General features: G+C 44.3%; 1 protein-coding gene across 2 annotated transcripts in view; it reads right to left on the minus strand.

The window, feature by feature from the left end:
• Window positions 1-4,412: 4,412 nt before the first annotated feature.
• Window positions 4,413-20,936, minus strand: part of LOC121032985 (urea transporter 2-like) — a 469,683-nt gene continuing 453,159 nt past the window's right edge. Inside the window, exons 7-12 of one of the 2 annotated variants that reach the window (XM_040478944.1) lie at window positions 19,339-19,467; window positions 15,515-15,707; window positions 11,428-11,575; window positions 10,234-10,368; window positions 8,486-8,535; window positions 4,413-7,993 (exon numbers count right to left, since the gene is read on the minus strand). In XM_040478944.1, coding sequence (XP_040334878.1) covers window positions 7,811-7,993; window positions 8,486-8,535; window positions 10,234-10,368; window positions 11,428-11,575; window positions 15,515-15,707; window positions 19,339-19,467 — 838 coding nt within the window. In that variant the 3' untranslated portion in view covers window positions 4,413-7,810. The remainder of the gene's footprint in view (window positions 7,994-8,485; window positions 8,536-10,233; window positions 10,369-11,427; window positions 11,576-15,514; window positions 15,708-19,338; window positions 19,468-20,936) is intronic. The other variant, XM_040478945.1, reaches the window with a different exon arrangement.

A 20,936-nucleotide genomic window follows, 5' to 3' on the forward strand; every position in this document is an offset into this window, starting at 1 on the left:
GACATGTAGAGTATATGTCATACACACTAAGGGTGGGGCAATCAAGTGCTGTCCTGTGAGACAGAAGATCAAGATGGAATCTTGTCCCAGATAGATCTTACTGAAGGCTGCAGCTCAGATACCACGGCTCCCCAAGACATCTGTCTATCTCTACAGATTATTTCCTTAAAGCCTCCATCAGAATTCACATCAGAATGAAGTTTTCTTCACAGATCTCATGGGTCCCTTCAACTCCACATTTCCAATCTTGTAGAGGGAGGAGGGATGCACTGACTACTAGGGGCTAAACTTGGGGAGGTCAGATTTTTCCGGAATAGGCCAGAGTTTAGGTGGAATAAATGCATGCTGAGTTAGATGGTCTCCAAAGAGCGACTTCCTTTACTTAATTCTGTTCCAGCAGCCCATTCAGCTGTAGGAGGGGGCTGGGGGCTCCTACTTATCTATTTACAGAGAGTAAGAAAGACTTTTTTTTTTTTTAATAGCAATTCCTCATCTCTCTCCTTGGAGTCTTGCAATTCTGGTTTCACTAGGGACAGAAATGTTCCCTATGGATTCTTCTATCTTCTTTGAATGGCAAGAGGTGGGGAAAGCCAGGCAAGTAAAACAGTTTCACATAAAAAGTGAATGCCTTTCAAGTTGCCAAATGAAACTGTGGTTTATTGAGTAGAAAGCATACCCACAGTGAAACTGCCAACTCCTAACTAGTTTGGATTATAGCTATCCCCAGACTCTCACAACCTTTATGACCCAAGGAAACAAAGCTCAGACTCATATAGGAAGCATAAACAAACTGGGGCACATGGGTTTGATGTAACTACAAATGCAGGCCATGAAGATTTGAGTTCCAAATGGGCAGATCTTAGAAGACTGACCCAAAGAAGAACTCCCCAAGAGGGGAGAGTGAGGGGACAGTAATTCAAGGACGAGGCATAGTTGGCTGATGTTGGCCCCTCAACTTGCATCTGCACAAGCAACCATGTTGAGCATTTTGGTAAACTAACCAAGTGGCTAAAGGTCAAGCTATAGGAAAATCTGTAAAGGCAACAATGGTATGCTTTTGGTACATTTGATCTCCATATTCTTAACTTTTTGTCATCTCATTGATGCTTCTTTCTCATTCCTCTATAGGAATCCAGGGCCAGAATATCACAGAAACTATTGTTGGAAGAGAGAGGCTACATTGTCATCTGGTCTACCCCCACCCAAAGCAAGCATTCCCAACAGGCGTCTAGTACTGCCTTTGTTCTTGTATTGCCAAAGCAGGGAACTCAGGGTCTCACAGGACTATTTCTCAGACAACTTGCATTGAGAAAAAGCACCCTTATCCATTGATTCAAAGTCTGCCTGCTTGTCATTCCCACTTAGTTGTCCTTGTTCTACCCTCTAAAGTAATGCTGAGTAAGCTGACTTCTTCCATGTGCATTACCTCATACTGCAGATAGCCATGGCCCTAGCCATTTCTTTTCTTCTCCAAGCCAAATATAACAGTGTCATCATCATTTCTGATGAAATAAGGGGGCTTCAGACCTCATTCACCCAGCTTGACCTCACCTAGCATGTCCTCCATTGCCAAAGACTCTCTCAAAGTATGCTACCCACTTTTTTCCTACTTTCCCCTCCTTTTTCATCCAACCTATTCTCAGAAGTGACTCCTTCAACTTAAGATGCAAATGATTGATCATGCTTATTATGTTACCTTCCCGGGATTGTTTATATTTTAACAGGTTCAAAGTCCTGACCTGAGGGGATGGCTAGGAATGTTTGGGCATCAGCTAATGGCAAGATAGAGGACAAGAGACAAGGCACAGAAATCTTCTTGGGACCCTTACCTTCTTTCTTGATACTTTTCCTGGACAGAAGACCAATCTAACCAGATAATTCACTCAAAATAATGAAACTGGTGCTGTGAACTTACATGACTTAGGCAATCTGTGGTGTTATCCTCATCATCACCTCAGGTGAGACTATTCACCTGGCCAGGCAAATTCCCATAAAATGAATTCCTTGAAGGCAGGAGCTGGGTTGATTCTTTCCTGGTTTGTTGTCAAGTAGAGACCTGAGTAACATATTAATAGTTCCTCATACATGTCTTCTGGATGAATGAGTGAATGAGGTCAGACCATAAGGCAGAATTTCTAGGGCCTTGGCTCATGAAAATTGGCAAGTAGCCTTGGGCACAACAACAAAACAATATAAACATACATGGATATTGAAGTTTGGTCCCCATCCCTAAGATTTTCTGAAATGAAACATACAATTTTTCAGCTAAAAAATTCAACTTATCTCTTGAATTGAAGGAAAGAAAGGCTACTGTTGGGATTTGAATCAGTGACCTGCAAGATCAAATGGAAGAAATATCTCAAAGCAAAGCAAAAATACAAATGGTAAAAACTGCGAAGGAGGTAAAGCAACTTGGAACAGAGGTCAAGGAGACTGAACACATGGATAATAGGCATTCTGGATATAGAAGAAGGAAAGGATGGAGAAAGAGCAATAATCAGACAAATGTTGGAAGAAAAGCTGCTGAGCTGAAGAAAGATTTAAGTGTTGCAGATTTAAAGGCAGGACTGATGAGACAAGACACACACTTATGCTTTACTTAATAAAATTCCTGAAATCCACTGATACGGAGAAGATCTTACAATCTTCTAGAAAGAAAGAACAGGCTATTTACAAAGGAAAAAAATAATGAAATTGACATCAGAGTTTTTATTTGTAACACTTGAAAGCCAGAAAATAAAGAGCAATGGTTACAGGCAGCTGAAGGAAAGGCTGGGGCCCAGGGACCCCCAGCCAAAATGCCATTCACACGCAGGGCAAAGAAACTTTGTGGATGTGCAGAGTCTGAGAACACGTCACCCATATTCTCTCATATTATTTGAACAAAATACTCAATATTCAAGCAAGGGTTCTAAACAAGTAACAAATGAATCACAACAAAACGGGAAGGTGCAGAATAGAGGAAACAGTGATAGAAAGTAACATGTCCACTATACGTAGTAAACTCCAAATGGACAATGATAGAATTACTGGGAATGTGGGGCATAGAGGCCAAGGAAGGATTCTTGCAAAAATGAGAGGTAAGGGAAAAAAACTGAAAATGATAAATAATCTCAGCATAGATCCAGGGGTGGGTGATGCTGGAGAAGTAAAAGTATTGTAAGAATGGGGGCTTAGGGGAGGAGAACAGTGAAAGTGGCATATGGGCTTTAGTTCCTCAGAGTGGGGAAGGAGCATTGGAGAAATGGGAAATCTTGTCAGGGTAAACTATTTGGCATCTTGTTTTTATATAATAATAGAGAAATATACTTTTGATCATGAGTGTTGGAAAAGAAGCAGGAATGACTAGTGAAATGGAAAAGAATGGTAGATCTTCCAAATGAACAAAGGAAAGAAAGAAAAAGATGATAATGTGATCAAACTTGCCAAATGAGGAAACTGAAAAAGCAAAAGCAGTAATCACAAATAAATGGTACAAAATAAAGTAAGGTGGAAGAAGTAAAACCAGCATATTGATGGTTACACTAAATAGGAAGAGATTAAATTATCCTATTAAATTATAGAAACACTAAGATTAGGTTAAATACAAAAACTTTGTTAAATGCTATTTTTAAGAAATACAGTTAAAAGAAAATGATGAAGGTTGAAACAAAGGGATAAGAAAACACTAGGAAGAAAAATAGGTATGGCAACATTAATGTCAGGTTGGAATAAAGTTAAAAGCATGAATGAGGATAGAAATAGGTAGCGTGTAATAGTAAAAGATAACATTTATGAAAAATCAATGACAGTTATAGTCAATGGGCACCAAACAAGGTAGTTGCTAAATATTTGAGACAAATGTCATAAAAATGCAGAGTTTCATGAAACTATACAATTATAGTTGAATTTTAATAAACTCTTTTCAGAATTAAGATCCTATAGACAAAAAATAAGCAAGCACATAGAAGAACTGAATGATGCAATTAATAGATACATTTAATATGTATTTCCTTCATATCAAAAATTTGCATTTTTTATCTCCAAAATCAATCAAATACTTGGCTACAAAGAGAGATTCATATAATTTTAAAATAGAGATTTTACAGGCCATCCTCTCTGCTCATAATCTAATAAAACTAGATATACAAAATTAAAAATATATCAAAAGATCCCAAGTGCTAGAAATTAAGCAATACATTAAATAATTTTTGGACCAAAGAGAAATCAACACTAAAATTACAAACTATTTAAAAACTGATTAAAGTAGAATACTTTATTCCAAAACCTATACCACACAGCTATAGTTGTACTCAGGGGGAAATTAATAGCCTTAAAATGCCTTTGTTGTTAAGGAGAAAGATGTAAAATGAAGAAACTTCACATCAATTTTAAAACATTAGGAGAAAATGAACATTTAAATAAATGATGGGAAAACAGGAAAAAGAAATCAATAAAATAGAAAACAAACCAAACTGTACAAAGGACAAATGAATCTCAAACTGCTTCTTTGAAAAAGACAATAAAATGGATGAACCCCTCACATACTTGATTAGGGAAGAGAGAGCAAAATTCCATCAGACTGGAAAGAGAAAGGAGAGCCATAGATACAGGACGGATTGAAATTACTGTATGAGAACATTATGAGTAACACTATGGCAACATTGGTTTAAATCTAAAGAAGATGCATTATTTCTTAGCAAACAAACTGAAGTTTTGACCAAGAAGACGTAGAGAACTTGACTATGGAACTTGGCTATGTCAGTTATCATAGACAAGACTGAAAGATGAGCTGAGATCGATCATTTAAAAATACAGCAGAACGACACTGTTTCATGGCAGACAGTGGAGCTCTTCCGTGAGGAGTAGAGGAGACTGGAAAGGGGGTGGGGATGATGAGGTCAGAGGGAGGAAATGAGAAGGTCTGAGGAGGGAATAGTGGAGACAGGGAGGGGGGTGTGATTGGGACAGGTTAGGACAGCACCTCCTCTACTGTCCCCTGATGCCCAACATACATTCCTTTTCTTTTTAATGACTATTTATGTTCAGCCATATTTACGTCCAACTACCATTTGTGCACCCAAGAGCTGCTGCCTGGAGTTTAGGATGATAGCAGCAAAGCAGCTGGGTTGTGTACCCCAAATCTCTTCTCCTTCTCTCCTGGTGGCTCGCTCCTGTGCAACCTCATGTTGGTGGTAGTGTCTCTGCTGTTAAAGCTCCTGCCCCTACTCATCCAGGGGGGCAGTGGGATGGGAAGGAGCTGGTGAAGTCAGGACAAGGTCACTGCAGGGAGTTCTCCAACCCCCCTATCACTATCTGGGCTACTTCAGAGGACATCTGGGCATCTGTTTATGGCCCATGCGCAGGACCTGCATAGGGCTGACTTTTCTTAGAGGGATGGGGAATTCTCATTTCTGCCCCACCCTTCTCCATGCTCATGAGAGACACAAAGCATCTGCCCACCAGGCTGGCTTACTAAGATTTGTTCTGCTCCAGGAGGAGCCTGTTTGACCACATTGGGGAAATACCATCGATTTTCTGCCTCTTAATCCCAAAAGATGTCTTTTGAAAACATTTCATCACTCCTGGACAACATCTCTTGGCAAGAATTCAGTGATTCACAATACTTCATCCAGACAGTTCTTTCTTATTCTAAATTAGTAGGTGTTTTCCTATTTCTACCTACATATCTGGCCATCTTTATTATAGTGTATTATAGAATTTCTGAGGCCCTATGGTTTTTGCTGAACATACTTTTTCCTTTTTCTGAACCACTTAGCTTTTATCCATGTTTCTTCATTGAGTTTGACAGCTGGCAATGCAGTTAACATTTAATTTCTACAGGGGTGAAAGTGGGAACTTGGGAGGAAAAAAAAACCCAATACCTGTAACTGAAGTGGACCTTGTTAATGACAGAGACGTGGGGTGAGAAAGAAACGGACAAGAGACACTCTTGTCCAAGTACACACACACATACATACATACACCCCCAAATAGTTTTCCTGTCCTGGAAATCCAATACAAAGCACAGTTTAAACACAGCTCCCATCAGATCCAGTTCTTGGGGTGGAGAGTCTCCTGGGCTTAAGTAGGTTTCCAGGTGCAATTGTCCATAAAGAATGAACAGGTCAACTGGTTCTGTTATCTCTTGTTAGAATGTTTTGGGGGTGGCTCTCCCCTCCCTTTTGGGTAATTTAGTCCTGCCTGGAAGCCTGGCAGGGAACTGAAGCCCCCATCCTTTGTATAGAGGGGTTCATGCATCTCAGAATGGCAGGACCCTCTGGCCCTCACCACTACTCCCCTCCAAGCTTGGGATTCTAGGAGCCTCCCTGCTCTTCCTGCTGGAAACTTCTGTACTAAAGGTCAGGTTTCTCCCCTGCTCTCATGGTGGTATGCCTGTTGGCAGAGGTGGAAACAGAGTGAGGGAATGGAGGAGGGGGAAGCTTAGGGGTGGCTCCCAGACATTTCCGTGGGAGGAGAGCCTGTTTAAAACTGTAGCCCCTAGTGCCTGGGGTCTATCAAAGAGCCTCAGATCTTCCAGATTCTGGCCATAGTAATCTCACTTTCCTAAAAAGCTTCCAGTATCACCCAGCATATAAATGGTTATGTGGCTGTCTGTTGTAAAGAATTTGGTGATGTCCTATGGGCCTGCTGCCCACAAGCTCCTAACCATTATTATTTGAACATCCATGTCAGGCACTGGCTAAGTTCAGCTTTTGGGTCCAAACTAGTTTGTTTGTTTAATAGAGTCTTCTTGGAATACAACCATGTTCATTCATTTATATGTTGTCCAAGACTGTTTCATGCTATAATGACACAAGTGAATCTTTCTATAGACAGAATAAAAAATATTTACTATTTGACCCTTTCCAGAAAAAGTTTGCTGAGCGCTGATCTACATATAAAGACTGAATGTAAGCTAATGGCTGTAATTGGGAAGTTAAAGTATGAAATTCATGGATAATTGTTGGTCCTACTCAGGCTAACCATTTGTTTTAAGTATCACAGACTTGATAAAGCTTCCAACACCCATAAGCAAATAGGAAAATGAAATAAATTTCCCCAGATTTTCACACATTGAAATCAGATACTTTTCTCAATTGAGATCTCTACTCAAAGTTGCTGGTTTGACTTATACTAAGAAATGCTTATCCTTCATAATTTTATCCTTCATAATAAAACTCATATATGGGATTCTAATCTTTATTAATTGCTTCCTGCTATTAGATATCATCTTGCCCTTTCCTCTGACCAATGAATGTTTGAAATATCCTATTTAGACACTCCCAATTCCCTAATTGTCTCTTTTGACTTTAACAGTCTATCAGTGTGAAATTCCTCTTTTTTGTAAAGCTGGGTGTGCCCATCAACCACTAGCTAAGCGCACTAAGGCACCTTCAACTCTTTGTGCGTATCCCCTGAATTTCCACACACTCTGTTTCTGTATCTGCCTAGGAACCACTCAGCAAGTTCAATTTTACAGCATCTATTATTTAGTTAAACATGCCAAGAAGATCATCTTGTAATCATCTTCCCAAAAGACTAAATAGAAACGTTTTTGCTTTAAGACAATGACATTTAAAGCACATGTCTTACTTCTAACTCCAGCAAGCTCATACCAACATTCTCTAATGTCACACATGGATAGTTATGGTGATCTGTGCAGAGAGAGAAAAATCAGCCATCAGGATAAGGGAGGTACAGGTGTGTTTGGTTACACAGGTGCAAGGAGAGGCACAGAAGGTGAGTGCTGTTGCTGATTGACCCAGAGTTGAGACCACAGGGAGCAGACACCAGGTCCAGGCAAAGAGCATTTCAGCCTAGAAATGGGCTAGTCACCGCTGGGGGACTTCTCTTCTTCAATGTTCTTCACTGTCAGGTAGTAGATGCGGTTGGCCTCTGGGTAGGTGACTTTGCTGAGTGGGAGCTTATAGATGGCAGGGTTGTTGGTTGTCAGGAGCAGGAAGATGAGGGTGGAGAGGCAGAAGGCCCAGGTGCCTGACGGCACACCAATCTGGAAGCAAAAGCATTGGGGTCTGAAAATGGTCCTAGGCTCCAGGGACCCTGGGGGAGAAGGCTGTGGTAGCAGCTGAGGACCCTATTGATGACATCGGTTTTTAGGTTCATAAGATAAGGTTAGTTTGGTCTAGGAATCTGAGATATTGGTACCTTTGGGCACGATCAGAATCTTTTAATGATGGAGTTGAAAATCAGCCTAGGTACAACTTCCCACATCCAGCCACACACAAGTACCTCCATCTGTCCATCTAGGTTCTCCACTGCTGGTTATACCACTCTTTTGTGCACACACACAGCCACCTCCAACACACCTCACGGGCACATATATGCAATTTCCAGTCCTTCTCTGGACATTCGTCCTGGATAAACCTTGACAAAGGCATTGTGTGGATACAAGCTACCAGAATGCATTCAGGATTCTTTCACAAACTGTAAATGTCCTAAAGCCCTGGCTGGGACAGGCATGTTCAGGAGAATCCAAACTTACCACCGACATTATGTTGGACAGGGCTGCTCCCATGTATGCACAGAACAGGGCTGTGGAAAAACAAGGACCATGGAGTCAGCTTCCCAGGGTTTGCCCCCACCTCTTCCCCAGGGCAGGGGTCCTATACTGTCTCCGGCAGCCTTGGTGTCTCACCACATCCTGACATCTGGCATATTTGCCTGACATTATTATGGTAGCTTTTTTTTTTTTTTTTTTGCAGGTAGGTGTGGCCAATCTCCCACCAGACTGTGTTCTGAGGGCAGAGATTAAAGCCTTCTATCTCCTCCGCACTTCTATGGTGGCCTTGCATACAGTCAGGGGTCACGCTTGCTTGTCCACGCTGACCTTGGGGATGTGTGGCTGGATTATTATCTGTCTTAGGAATGAGTGGTCAGACTATATGAACCCCCAACAAGGCTCCTCCCATCCAAGATTCTGAGCGGCCCTGATAGAACTTGTTGGACCCACACCAAGCCTTACCAGAACTGGACCTTACTGGTCTGTGAACTTGTCCCTAGGATCCAGGCTTCGGGGTTCACTGTAGGGTGTGGCCCCCAGGACAGGTAGGGGAGCTCAACCACGCCCTTGTGCTTCTGGACAAGCTTCTTATGCCCCTGCATTTTTGCTCTTTCTGTTCCTCTGTCCAGAACACCTTCTTCGCCTGTCTCTACCTACCCAATTCCCATCCTGGAAGCGTTGAGATAAACCCCGTCCTCCCTGCAAAGCTTTCCCAGATGGTTCTAGCCACAGGAATGTGCCACTTCTCCAAAGACCAAAGGCAGTTACAGTCTTAGCTTCAAAATATCTGGCACTTCTGACTTGACAGATATTTACCGAGCCTACTGTCTCCTTGCTGGCTGCTGAGGGGAATACAAGAGACATACATGGAAGTCATTTACAGTCTCCACATATGAACGGGGAAAAAGTTCTTCTGAACGTTATTCTGCCCTTTACTTGTCTCCAGTTTTGCTTATGAAAGTCCTGCTGTTTCCAGAAAACGTAAGTAACTCCAGGGCAGGAAAACTGGGGGAAAGATGAGGCTGGGGTTTGAATCTTGCTTCTGCCCTCAATAGCTGTGTTTTAGATTAAGTTCATTAAACCTTCTGGGTACCAGGGTGTACAATGGGCTGACAATCTATGCCTGGTAGTGATCTGGGAGGACTGAGTTTGTATGTGGCGCTGGGGTGCAGCTTTGAGAGCGCCTGCACCCATTTCCCTTGGGACAGTGCACTACTTACTCCATGGAAATCAAGCTTCCATGTTGTGATCTTCTGACACCTCAGTGCTCCCAGGTATGTCATCTCACTGGGTCTTTGTAATAATCGTTTCAGACATCACAGCCTTAATGATTGTGTAATAACTGCTCTTCCTCTAGATGTGGCTTCATGACAATGTGGTCACCACTGTATCTTCCATGCATAGCCTAGGGCGTGGCACTACATGGTGTTCTCTAAAAGGTTGTGGGATGAAGTTATTATACTGGAACACTGCCACTAGCACCTGAGGAAATGCATGTGTGATCTCCTTGGAAACTTACAACACTGTGTCAATAAAAAACAGTAAGCATGGTTGTGACTCCATTTCACAGAAGAGGAACCTCAAGTCCCCCATTGGGACCCAAGCCACAGGTCCTTCTAGAACTGCTACCAAGTTCCGATTAATGTTCCTCATGGGTTTTGCATAATCAAGTAGGGAGGGAAGGAAGGAATTGCAGAGTGACCTGGTGGTCAGCTTCCCCAAATACCCACCACAGACGAGGGCCAGCAGGTGCGTCTGCCAGGTGAGGGCGTAGAACATGCCCCCTATGGCGATGCAGGAGAGGACACAGTTGTAGCTCCAGAGGCCCATGTAGATGGTCTCAAAGGGCGTGGCCACCGTCAGGGCTGTGGAACAAGGTGTGACGTTTCTGGTCAGTTCTGGGTCCCCACACAAAGGTCACCTCGTGGCTGGTGCCAGCTCTCAGGATGGCCTCACTCCTGCTATCCCCTCCCCACACTCCTCCCCCATCCCATCAAAAGAGCCTCTAGAAATGGCATCTGGTCTTCAGGAACCAGCAACAAGAGGACAGCAGTGGTTCCCAAACTGTGGCTTGAAGATTTCACACAGAGGTGTGACTACTTTCAGGGTGAGAGGAGGTCAAGGCGTTGGGATTCTAGGTATTCTCCACACCTTTGGCCTGAGTAGCTGCATTTTTAGCAAGAAACTTTTCAAGTGAAAAAGGTCTGCTTCAAATGGTTGAGGAAAAGTATGTATATACACATACAGATGTATAGAGATAGACAAATAGAAGTACAGGATGTGAACAACAGGTGAATCAGGCAAAGAATTTATGGGTGCTTCATGTACCATTTTTACTTTTATAATTTTTTGATAAATTCAAAATTATTTTCAAATGATTTTTTTAAAGTTCTGCTTCCAAGATGTTTCTGAAAAACATTGGAATGAGTCAACAGGATCCTAGTCCTATGTGCCCGACTCCAATTTCTGGCTCTACTGTGCATATTTACATATATAAATGCATGTACATACATATGCCTACACGCAGAAATATTAAATCACATTTGTCAAATAGGAATACAGTTTTTGAGAAATTGCTTTCTTTTAGTTTACTCCAAATTTCAAAGCACTGGGTCATTTATACTCCTCCGTCTGTTACTGCTCTCCAGGCCTGTGAGTGACCCTCCCTTTCCTTCCACCCCTCAGCTCCCAGGGGCTCAGGTAGCCAATGAGGTCTTCAGCCCCTTGTGTCTCCCCACATATCCTGCTGCGGCAGTCTGCTCACTTTGGAAAATCAAGAAAGGGAAAAATAAGTCTCTCCCCTGACAATGTTCAAAAACACCAGTGAAGATAACAAGTCTAGATTATTTGCCCTGTGCAGGGATGGAATGACCTCAGGAAAATTATCCCAAGGTCCTCCCTGCAGAGAGGGGACCCTGTCCTACCTGCTAGCATCCCCACAATTGAGCCAATGGCTGCATGCAAGCAGATGAGTGGTGAGGAGATGAACAGAGCCACCAGGAACACGCCGCCTGTCCAGGGATTGTCACAGCCATACACCTGGCCAACCCCGATGGGGATGGCTTGTAGCAGCTGCAAAGTCAACAGAATCTGGGGTCACTGGAGTGTGGGCACATAATGAAAAGAGCAGGCCTTAGGGTCAGGACAAAGCCATTCCTGGTGGGGGTAATGGGTTGGAACGGGATGATGGCGGTGCCCTCTAGCGTGGAAGAGAACTTGGGAGGAAGGACATGAGCTGGAACAAATAGCTCCTCACTCCACCACCTAGCAGGCATCTGGCATCCCCCATGCAAAACCCTCCCAACACAGGTGCTTCTGAAAGACACATGGTTTCTGCTTTGAGAGGAGGAGCTTTGAGAGAACCAGAGGGCACCCTCTTCTGAGAATGCCATTGGAAGTTTCAGGGCACTAGGGGATTTCCACCAGACCTTCTGACATCCTACAGGTATTCCAGGAATATTGGAAATATTCTAGGCCATTTTGATGATTGATTTCGTCAAAGGTCACCCAGATCATTGGTGCCTAAGGCCAGGCTAGAGCCTCTGAGCTTGACCCCTAGTCTAGAGGTGGTTGCTGCACATTCAGAGCTACCTAGGGTATTATGGGGCTCTGGGAAGGAGGTGGCATTTCTTCTGCTCGAGGATCACTTAGCATTTGTAGAAAGATAATATGTATACCATTGAAAAACAGAATAAAGCCAAACATCCCCGAGTTTGAGAGTCATTTGAGGGTGTTGTAATTGTAGATGGCTAATTTGGGAGTCAGATGGCCCTTTTTCTGCCCAAGCTGAACCATCTACATCTGACAGAGGAGGGCCTGAAGGAGAGGAGGGAGATTGGCAGGCTAGGGAAGAGTATTGGCCTGGGAGCTGAGGGCTCCAGCTTTCAGGGGAGTTTTGCACAAGCTCATGGAATGATGGTGGGTACGTCACTTCCTCATGCTGGGCTCTGGTGCCCTTCTCTGTAACATGAGAAGACTGCCATAGCAGATAATCTCCCACCTTTAAAATTCTGCTGTCTTTGCTCTATTACTATGTCATGTGACCTCTTTGAGGGCCAGGCTCCTTGATGGCTGGGTACATAATAGGTGCTTAATAAATATGTATTGATTAGCTCAGCAGTTTCCAAACTTTGCTCTACATTGGAAATCCTAGAAAAAAAATTTGATGACTGGCTCCTCCTTAGACATTGTGATTTAACTGGTATGGGGCATGACCAGGTCCTCAGGAGATTCCCAAGTGCAACTGAGTTTGGGGACCACTGAGTTAGTTATACATGACCTGCTGTAGATGTTGGAAATTAATTGCACATCTCCCTTTGGGTGAAATTTTGTACTTTATAACAACCTGATTTAATTCTGGAGTCAGTCTGATTTCTTTAGAGAACAGTGTTTGAGGAGTCCCACAGAGCTTTTTAAGCTTTGCCCATCCTGGTCTCTGGATGGGTGGCCTTTCAATTACCAAGCACTGTCTGGGCCAGAGCCTAGAGCCTCATGCCAGGAATGATGGGGGTGTGCATCTTATTTAAAGGAACCCTGAGAATGCTTTCTGCCAGTTCAGGGAACTCAGCTTAAGTGTGGGGTACTGGCTGAAAATGTACTCAATAAATATTCCATGACTTCCCAAAGTCTGAGGCATGCAGGATGCAAAGAGGGTTCCAACTTCCCCCTTGCTGTCTGGGAACACAGATTTGAAGCCCAAGCAGTCAAGAATGAGAAGAATGAGGGACACGTAGCCTCAGAACAGAGTCTGGGCTCAGAAAGCACCTTCCTCTGCCGGGATCCATATTTTAGCTTGGTGAACTGTGGCCCTGGGGTGGCACCCCTCCCTTCCACCTGCTCTCCAACACCCTGGGGTGAAGGTGTGAAGGGCAGTCGGGTGTGCATGGAAATTTACTGAGCCCCTGCATCCTTCCTACTGCCTACTCTCGACCATCCTCTAGTAACAAGAAAGGCCAGCTAAACAAAAAGGAAGTCATTCTCATCATTGTTTAAAAGACAAGGAGGGAAGGGGAGTTGGGACCTGGATGGTGTGGAAGAGAAGGAGCCCACTGTGAAAGTAGTGGTGTGGTGGGGGAGCTGGTGCCTCAGGGTATATGGATTTGCATGCTGCCACTTTCTGTTCACTTTGAAGATGAATGAGAGGCATCTCTCGCAGGTGGCCGTCTCCATCCTGTGCCCCTCAGTGGGGAGGGTGGGAGGCTCCATGGGCAACGCCCATGCCCCCGAGGCTGTTACTGGGACTCTGCCTCATGGGTAGGGCTCAGGGACAGCAGGTCTGTGCCCTTATGGCAATGTGCCTAACTGCCAGCTGATGATCACTGACAGTCCCCTCAGAGTTAGAGCTTTTTCCCTGCTCCTGCCCCTGCCATTTTCTACTTGAGACAGTGGGCTTTCCCTCCAATGCAGGGTTCTGTCTTTTCCATTCTCTTGGATTTAGATCCTAACCCTGACTCTGATGCCCCTCCAGCCCCTGCCCCAGACAAAACTTTGAAAAGACAAAATATTCAAAAAGGTTTTGCATAGTTAGCATTTGCACTAGGGGCAGGGAAGACTTTCCTTTTCTGATAGCTTCAGGTCCGAGTGTGGCTGACCCTGAAACCCCTGAACTGTCCTCCCCACCCACGAGTGGTGGCCCTGGAGCTGAGCCCCCAGCAGCCCATCTTGATGATGGGCTCAGCTGGGTGGTGAGGGCTGGGAAAGCAGACTACATAAACAATACTGAGGATGTAGTTCTATGTGTAAGTATTCAAAAGGCAATCATAGAAATAATATTCTGAATTACTCTAAACAGCCGAGTTAGAACCAATGGGTGAAAGATGGAGGGGGACAGATTTCTGAGGAAGGTAAAGAGCTCTCTAATACTTCACGGTACCTAATGAGGGGTGGACTGCATTGAGAAGCAGGTTTCACCTCACTGTGGTTGTTCCAGATGAGGGTGTCTGTCTCACCTGGGACTAAGTGGGTGATGGGTCAAAGCCTGGGCTCTACATCAGGCTGCCTGGGTTTTATATTCAGGCACTAGCAGCAGTTTGAGCTTGGGCAGCTAACCTTCTCTGTGCCTTAGTTTTCTCATCTGTGAATGGGAATGATGATAGTACTTACAGCATTGGGCTATTAGGAGGGTTAAATTAAGTCCAGAAGTCAAGGGCTTGGAACAGTGTCTGATACGTAATAAGCTTGCCGTAGCCTTAGCTGTTAGCTCTCTCTATTGTTCATGAACAAGGCCAAATTTTACAATTCTGTCTATTTAATCTTGTGTTAGGTTTTTATTATATTCCTTTATCCCAAGTGTCTAGAGATTGGTAGAATAAATGAATATGTACATTTGTGATAGTTGGATGTGAAGCAGGGTTTCTCAACTTCGATATTTATTGACATTTGGGGCTAGATAATTCTTGGTTATGGGGAGGGCTGTCTTGTGAATAGTAGCATGTTTGGTGGCATCCCTGACTTTTTGATACCAGTAGCACCCCTCCCCCCAGTCTAAATTTTGCTTCCTCCCTCCAGGAGGGCAAAGTCACCCCTGCTTGAAAGTCACTGATATGGAAAGCACATCAAAATTCATCCCTATCTTCTCTTGATAAGACCTTTAAAACCCTAATTTTAAACATTTGTTTTAGTATCTGGCCCCTTCACCCAACCATCCACCTTCTTGAGTATTTTTCCCTGAACCCTACCATTCTGTATAATTAACTTGGTACTGACCTATGCACTTATTTACTGTCTGTTTCCCTGTACAGAGAGTACACTTCACAAGGGCAGAGAAGTTGTTGTCCTTTTATTCCCCGTGTATTCCTAGTGTCTGATAAAGTGCCTGGTACATATCAGACCTTCAATGAGGGTTTGTTGAAAGCACAGCAGCCTTTTTCTCTGTCCTGTTCTCTACTATGACCATCATCTGGTGGAGATGCATCTGGAGAAGCTGAGAGCCTGGATAATCCACAAACCAGTTATCAAGAAGGTGTGTGGTATAAGCAGGGGTCCCCACTCATCTGCCATTGGGTAACTTACCAAGGGCATCTCCATCTCTGTCCAGGTGATATTGGGCACTGAAGACACAGGCTCCACCAGTGTTGTGGGGAAGAAGAGGTTGTAGTGGCCGGTGGCTGCCAGGTACAGGGTCATAGCAATGTTGAAGGGCAGCGTGAAGACAGGAAGGTCCCACTTGCTGAAGATGGAATTCAAGGCACTGGAAAGAACTGGGCTGAAGATGAACAAGACAAAGGGTTAATCTGTGCTTATCCTTAGGTCTACACCATCTTGTCTCATCAGCTCTGTCCATGGTGCCCCCCTGTCCTTGGCCCAGCCATTCCTGGCTCCTTTGAGACTCTAGTGGTCCATTTATCTGGGACTGGGGATAAGGTGTTCCATTTAAGGTGAATCTTTGAGAGATGCATTTTTAAAGTGTAAATATACTTGAATATATTATAAATTATACTTGAATAGCAAATATAATACTTGAATATAAACGTTTATAATTTAAATATTTGCTTGTTTCTTAAACTAAGAAAATTAAACAAAATGTAATCCTTAGAAAATAATGTGTATTGCCCTTGAATCATCAGGATGTACAACAGCTACTCTCCTGCACTGTGATAACATTTTAGAAGCCTGGTCTTGGAGGAGGCAGCTGCTATGGCACAAAGGTAATGTGTGGGCTTGATTCAGCTGAAGTGCTTTGAGCTACTCTGGAAGCCACCACATGAAGATGAAACCTTCAGTTGTTTGTGTCCTCTCTTTTCTCGGCCTCTTCCTTGAGAGAAGCAGGCATGTTGGAAGCAGATGTAGCTGGGTGCAAATCCTAACTCCTACATTTATAGGCTGAGTGAGCAGCATTAGGTAATGATCTCCCTGAACTTTAGTTTCCTCGAAAGGACAAGCCACCGTAGACACTTAACACCCTACGTCTTCACACTCAAAGAGCTGTTGGGACAAAACATGAAATCACATGATCTGGCTGACTGGTCTACCTTTAATTCATGACCTTGAGTCTCCAATGGGCATTTATGACTGCCTGAAAACCCTACTACACAGTCCATACAAATTAACTCTCCAACTTGTTGAGAATAAAAGAATAGAAATGACAAGATGAGAAATGCTTCATTTTCCCAACCGTAAGCTCTACACTCCAATTGCCCAGCTCCTACATAGTTTTCCTCTCTGCCTTTGTCACATAATGAAAGTATTCCTCTTTCTTTATTGGGCCAATTCTTACTCTTGTGCTTCAAGATCCAATCTGTCTCAAAGACTTCACTCTTGCAATTCTCTCCTCTCTCTCCTGCAGGTGCAGTCTCTCCTTTATCTCTGGAACACTCTCATAAGTTTACAAAGTGCTTTAGTATCTTCTTCCTATTAACACCCTCCTCCTCTAATCCGATGTCCCCTCTGGCTATTTTGCCCCACTTCCCTGCCCTTGTTCATAACAAATATTCCTCAAGAGATTGCTATGGTCAATCTTTCCACTCCCTTTCTTTCCTAAATCCACTCCAATCAGGTGTGTGTTCTTTCCATGCCATGCAAGTGGCTCTTGTCCAGTTCACTAATGACATCCATCCTACCAAATCTATGGCCATTCCCTGCTCCCTTCATTTGATAATCGGATGCTCCAACTGGATTGAAATATTTTCTGTCAGGGCTACCATGATACTGCCCTTTCTTAGCTTTCTTCCTACTTCTCCAGCTGCTCCCTGTCACTTCTTTGTGGTTCTTTCTCTCTTCTCCCAGTCATCTAGATACTGGAATATCCTATGGCGCGGCCTTGGGTCTTCTCTTCATCTTCTTTTTCTGGGTGATATCTTTTAGTCCCATGAACAAAATGTCTTCTGTATACTTCTGCCCTCCAAATCTTGACCATATCAAAGTTCTGGATTTGTAAATCCAGTTACCTTGTCAACATGTCTACTTGGAAGTCTATAGCCTAATATGTCTGTCAGAACTCTTGATTTACACCTTGTCTCCTACCACCAACCTGTTTTTCTCTTAGTCTTGTCCATCAATCCAGGTGCTCAGGCAAACTATAGGAGTGTACTGAATCCTCTTTTCTTCCCCACCCCGCAAACTCCACAGCCTCCCAGAGAGTCTTGTTGCCTTTGCCTTCCTTAAAATACATCCTAAACCCAACCACCTTCCTGTGTATCACCCTTGTCCAGACCACTCTCATCTCTCTGTGAGTTCCTGACTCTGCTTCCAGCATCCGCTCTTGCTCCAGTTAAAATCCATTCTCCACAAGGCAAGCAGAGCGATTTGTTTAAATTTAAACCATATCCTATCACATCTCTGCTTAAAACCCTTTAACTGCTTCCCATCACAGTTGTAATAAAAATACAAAAGCCTACTGGATCCTCAAAGCAAACGGGGTCTAGCCCTCATTTACTTCTGCCTTCACCTCCTCCATTCCTCCTTCATTCACTGGGCATAAGCCCCCGCTGGTCTTGTTTCCTGAACATGGGGCCCTCCTCCAGCTGGGGTCTGCACATGCCACCACCGCTGTCTGCAACGTCCTTCACTAGATCTTTAGATGGCAAGTGCCTTTTATCATTTAGGGGAAAGCATGAATGCTCCTTCCTGAAAGTGGCCTTCCCTGACCACTCACGTCTGGAATCCCTCTCTGTCCCACTTGCTCTGTTTTGCTTTCTTCAAAGCAGTTATCAAATCTTGACATGAGAGGCTTACTCTTTTGTTATAAACCAAATGTATGCAAATGAAGACAGGGTCTCCTATGCCTTACATGGGGGCAGGTGCGGGGCATTGAGGAAATCCCCATAGAAATGACTGCTATAGTTTTTGTCCCAATGGATTCAGAAACACAGAAACCCTGAGAAGAAACATAAATTTCCCAAAATGCTTAATGTAGTAATTTATTTACAAGCACTGCTAAAAAGTAATAAACTGAAACTTAATAAATTAGTACTTAAACTAACTGTTTTAGTGACTCCAGAAATCTAAGAAAGATATGTACTTCTTAGAGGTGTTGAAAATGAGTTAGCATGTCTCACAGCTGTGGGGCACAGACTGGAGGACATGGGTCACCTTGGGCTCCTGCTCTTTGGTGACGGCATGCATAAGAATGATAGCATCAGGTAGCAAAGACCTGCCCAAGATCCAGGTGAGCTGAGCCACAGCACACCCCTCATCTCAACAAATATTTGTTCCCAAGACCCTTTCTCTTGACTTTTTTATTCCTTTGCAGAATGAAGTGATTGTACAGCAAGATCTCAACTGATGTTTCTTGTTCAAAGATCCTATGCTTTCACTATAGACATTCTTCTCCAAGAGAGTTCTGATTCTATCACAAGTGAGTTTTTAGCTTTTCCATCTTGGTCAGGCCACAGTTTAGGTAATTCCCATGTAGCCTGGAGTTTAACAGTTGCAGACTCTGGGTTCATCATCAAAAATTTTATAGAAGTATGGCCTGGGGCAAATTACTTAACCTCTTCATGACTTGTTCTTTTCTTCTGTAAACTGGGGACAAAAATAACCCTACCTGGCTGAGCACAGGGCTTGTCTTGCACGAAATATTCAATAAAGGTTACCTTTTGTTATTAAACCTAACATTCAAGGAAGATTATTAGCACAATAAAACACCTGTGGTCACTGCTGCTCTAAAGGATCCCTGTTATTCCAAAATAAAAAAAAATGATCTGCTGTGTTGCAATCAAACTGATGGATTTTCACCGTGTCTTGTGGCCACGCCACCATGTCTTGTGGCCACGTGTCAGAGCCAGCCTGACTCTGAAGACACTAGGCTCCAGGAGGGCACATGTCCCCATCCAGTGTAAGATGCAAGCACCACGGGGCCCTGCGGGTCTGTGAGCAGAAAGAAGGAGGCATCTCACCAGGTCATGGCTGTGAAGGTCACAGGAAACAGAAGCCACCAGTAATAGTCTAACTTCTCAGAGAACACAGCGATCAGTATTCCGACCAGCATTCCATTGTACCCGTGGAGGCCTGAGGCGATGGCAGACCTGGGTGGGGGCAGTTACATTGCATTTGAATTTGGTGGGGCTTGTAGGGCCCTCCCTGGTACTCCCAGAAGAAAGTCAGCTTACTCCTGAGTGTTGGGCAGTCACACAGCTGCTAGTGCCTTCCTAGATCTGACACACACACACATGCACACACACACGGCCCTGATTACCTTGCTGTTCTAGAATTAAAGTATGCACTTTGTCTTCTCACTGTGTCTAAGCTCCCTCTTGGCTTCTCAGGGGGTCTCAGACTGCTAAGTTTAGTGAGAGATCTAATAGAAACCTGAGGTATGACACCAGGGAAAGTGTGTGTGTGTGTGTGTGTAGGAGACAGGGAGGAGGGGTGGGAGAGAAGGGGGAGGACAGAGTGCATCTGACTGCATCGTGTGAAGCTGTAATTGTTGCAGTTGGCCTGTGTCCCAGAGTGGACAAGCTGAACCCGCTGGGGATGCACAAAAGCCTCTCCCCACAGCAGGATAGGGAGGGGCCCAGCGGTGGGGAGAATCCAAGCTTGAGTCTATCCTTTCTTTTTGTTTCATCAGGGAAGGCTATGTGCTCCTAAACTTCTCTCCCTGATGCTAATAAACCCTGCCCTTGACCCTTCCCATGGCTCAGCTGGCTGGGGGATGGGGAACAGGGTGAAGGAGGGACTGGGCAAATCACTGCAAGACCCCTGCCAGAGCATGAGGTTTGTGTACTGTGCTCTGTCCTGCCCTTGACTGTAAGTTGTCCAGGCTGGAACTTGTCTGTCTGACATCAGTGTAACAGAAAACAGCGTCTGGTGCACAGAGGGCTCTAGGCCTTGCTTGGTTGTTGAATGGGTGTGTGTACATGCTAAAGCTTTTCACAGACTGATTGTCTTTGCCCAGCAAGGGCATCCAGAAGCATAAGGAGGGAAGAAGGGCGTTCTGGCTAGAGGATGGCTCCTGCCTGGCAGAGGCCATGGCTTGGGTCTGGAATGAGGGGAGCTTTCAGCTCTGGAGTGGCCAGGAGATTAGCTCAGCTAGACTGAGGAGAGTGGGAGCAGCTGGAGGGTGGGAGGAGGTATCTCTAGACAGTTTCCAACAAGAAAAGCTGAACACATGGCACTGTGTGGGGACACTTGTATGGGACACTGGTTAGAGGGCTGGCTGCTCCTGAGGCCATAAACATATGGGGCAGTTGGAGACGGGGGTTGGGGTAGGGGGTGGGGAGGATGAGGTGGGTGGAAGAGTGGCTGGGAGGGAAGACCGCTGGGGTTTGGAATCTATCTCCTTGGGACTAGAAAATCTACCTAAAAAGCAGAAACCCATGTTTTGGGAAAATAATTAGTTTTAAGTCTGTGTGTGTGTGTGCATTTTATCTGTGTTTTCCCATTTCTGTTCAGTGTTAGGATTTAGTACTTTTTTGGTTTTAATACTAGTTGCTTCAGGCAAGCTGAGAAAAAAAATGGCTGACCCATACTGGGGGCTGTCCTGTAGTCCCAGTGG

The sequence above is a fragment of the Herpailurus yagouaroundi genome, unplaced genomic scaffold (assembly GCF_014898765.1).
Source record: "Herpailurus yagouaroundi ecotype Mexico unplaced genomic scaffold, PumYag 142, whole genome shotgun sequence".
NCBI classification, from domain to species: domain Eukaryota; kingdom Metazoa; phylum Chordata; class Mammalia; order Carnivora; family Felidae; genus Herpailurus; species Herpailurus yagouaroundi.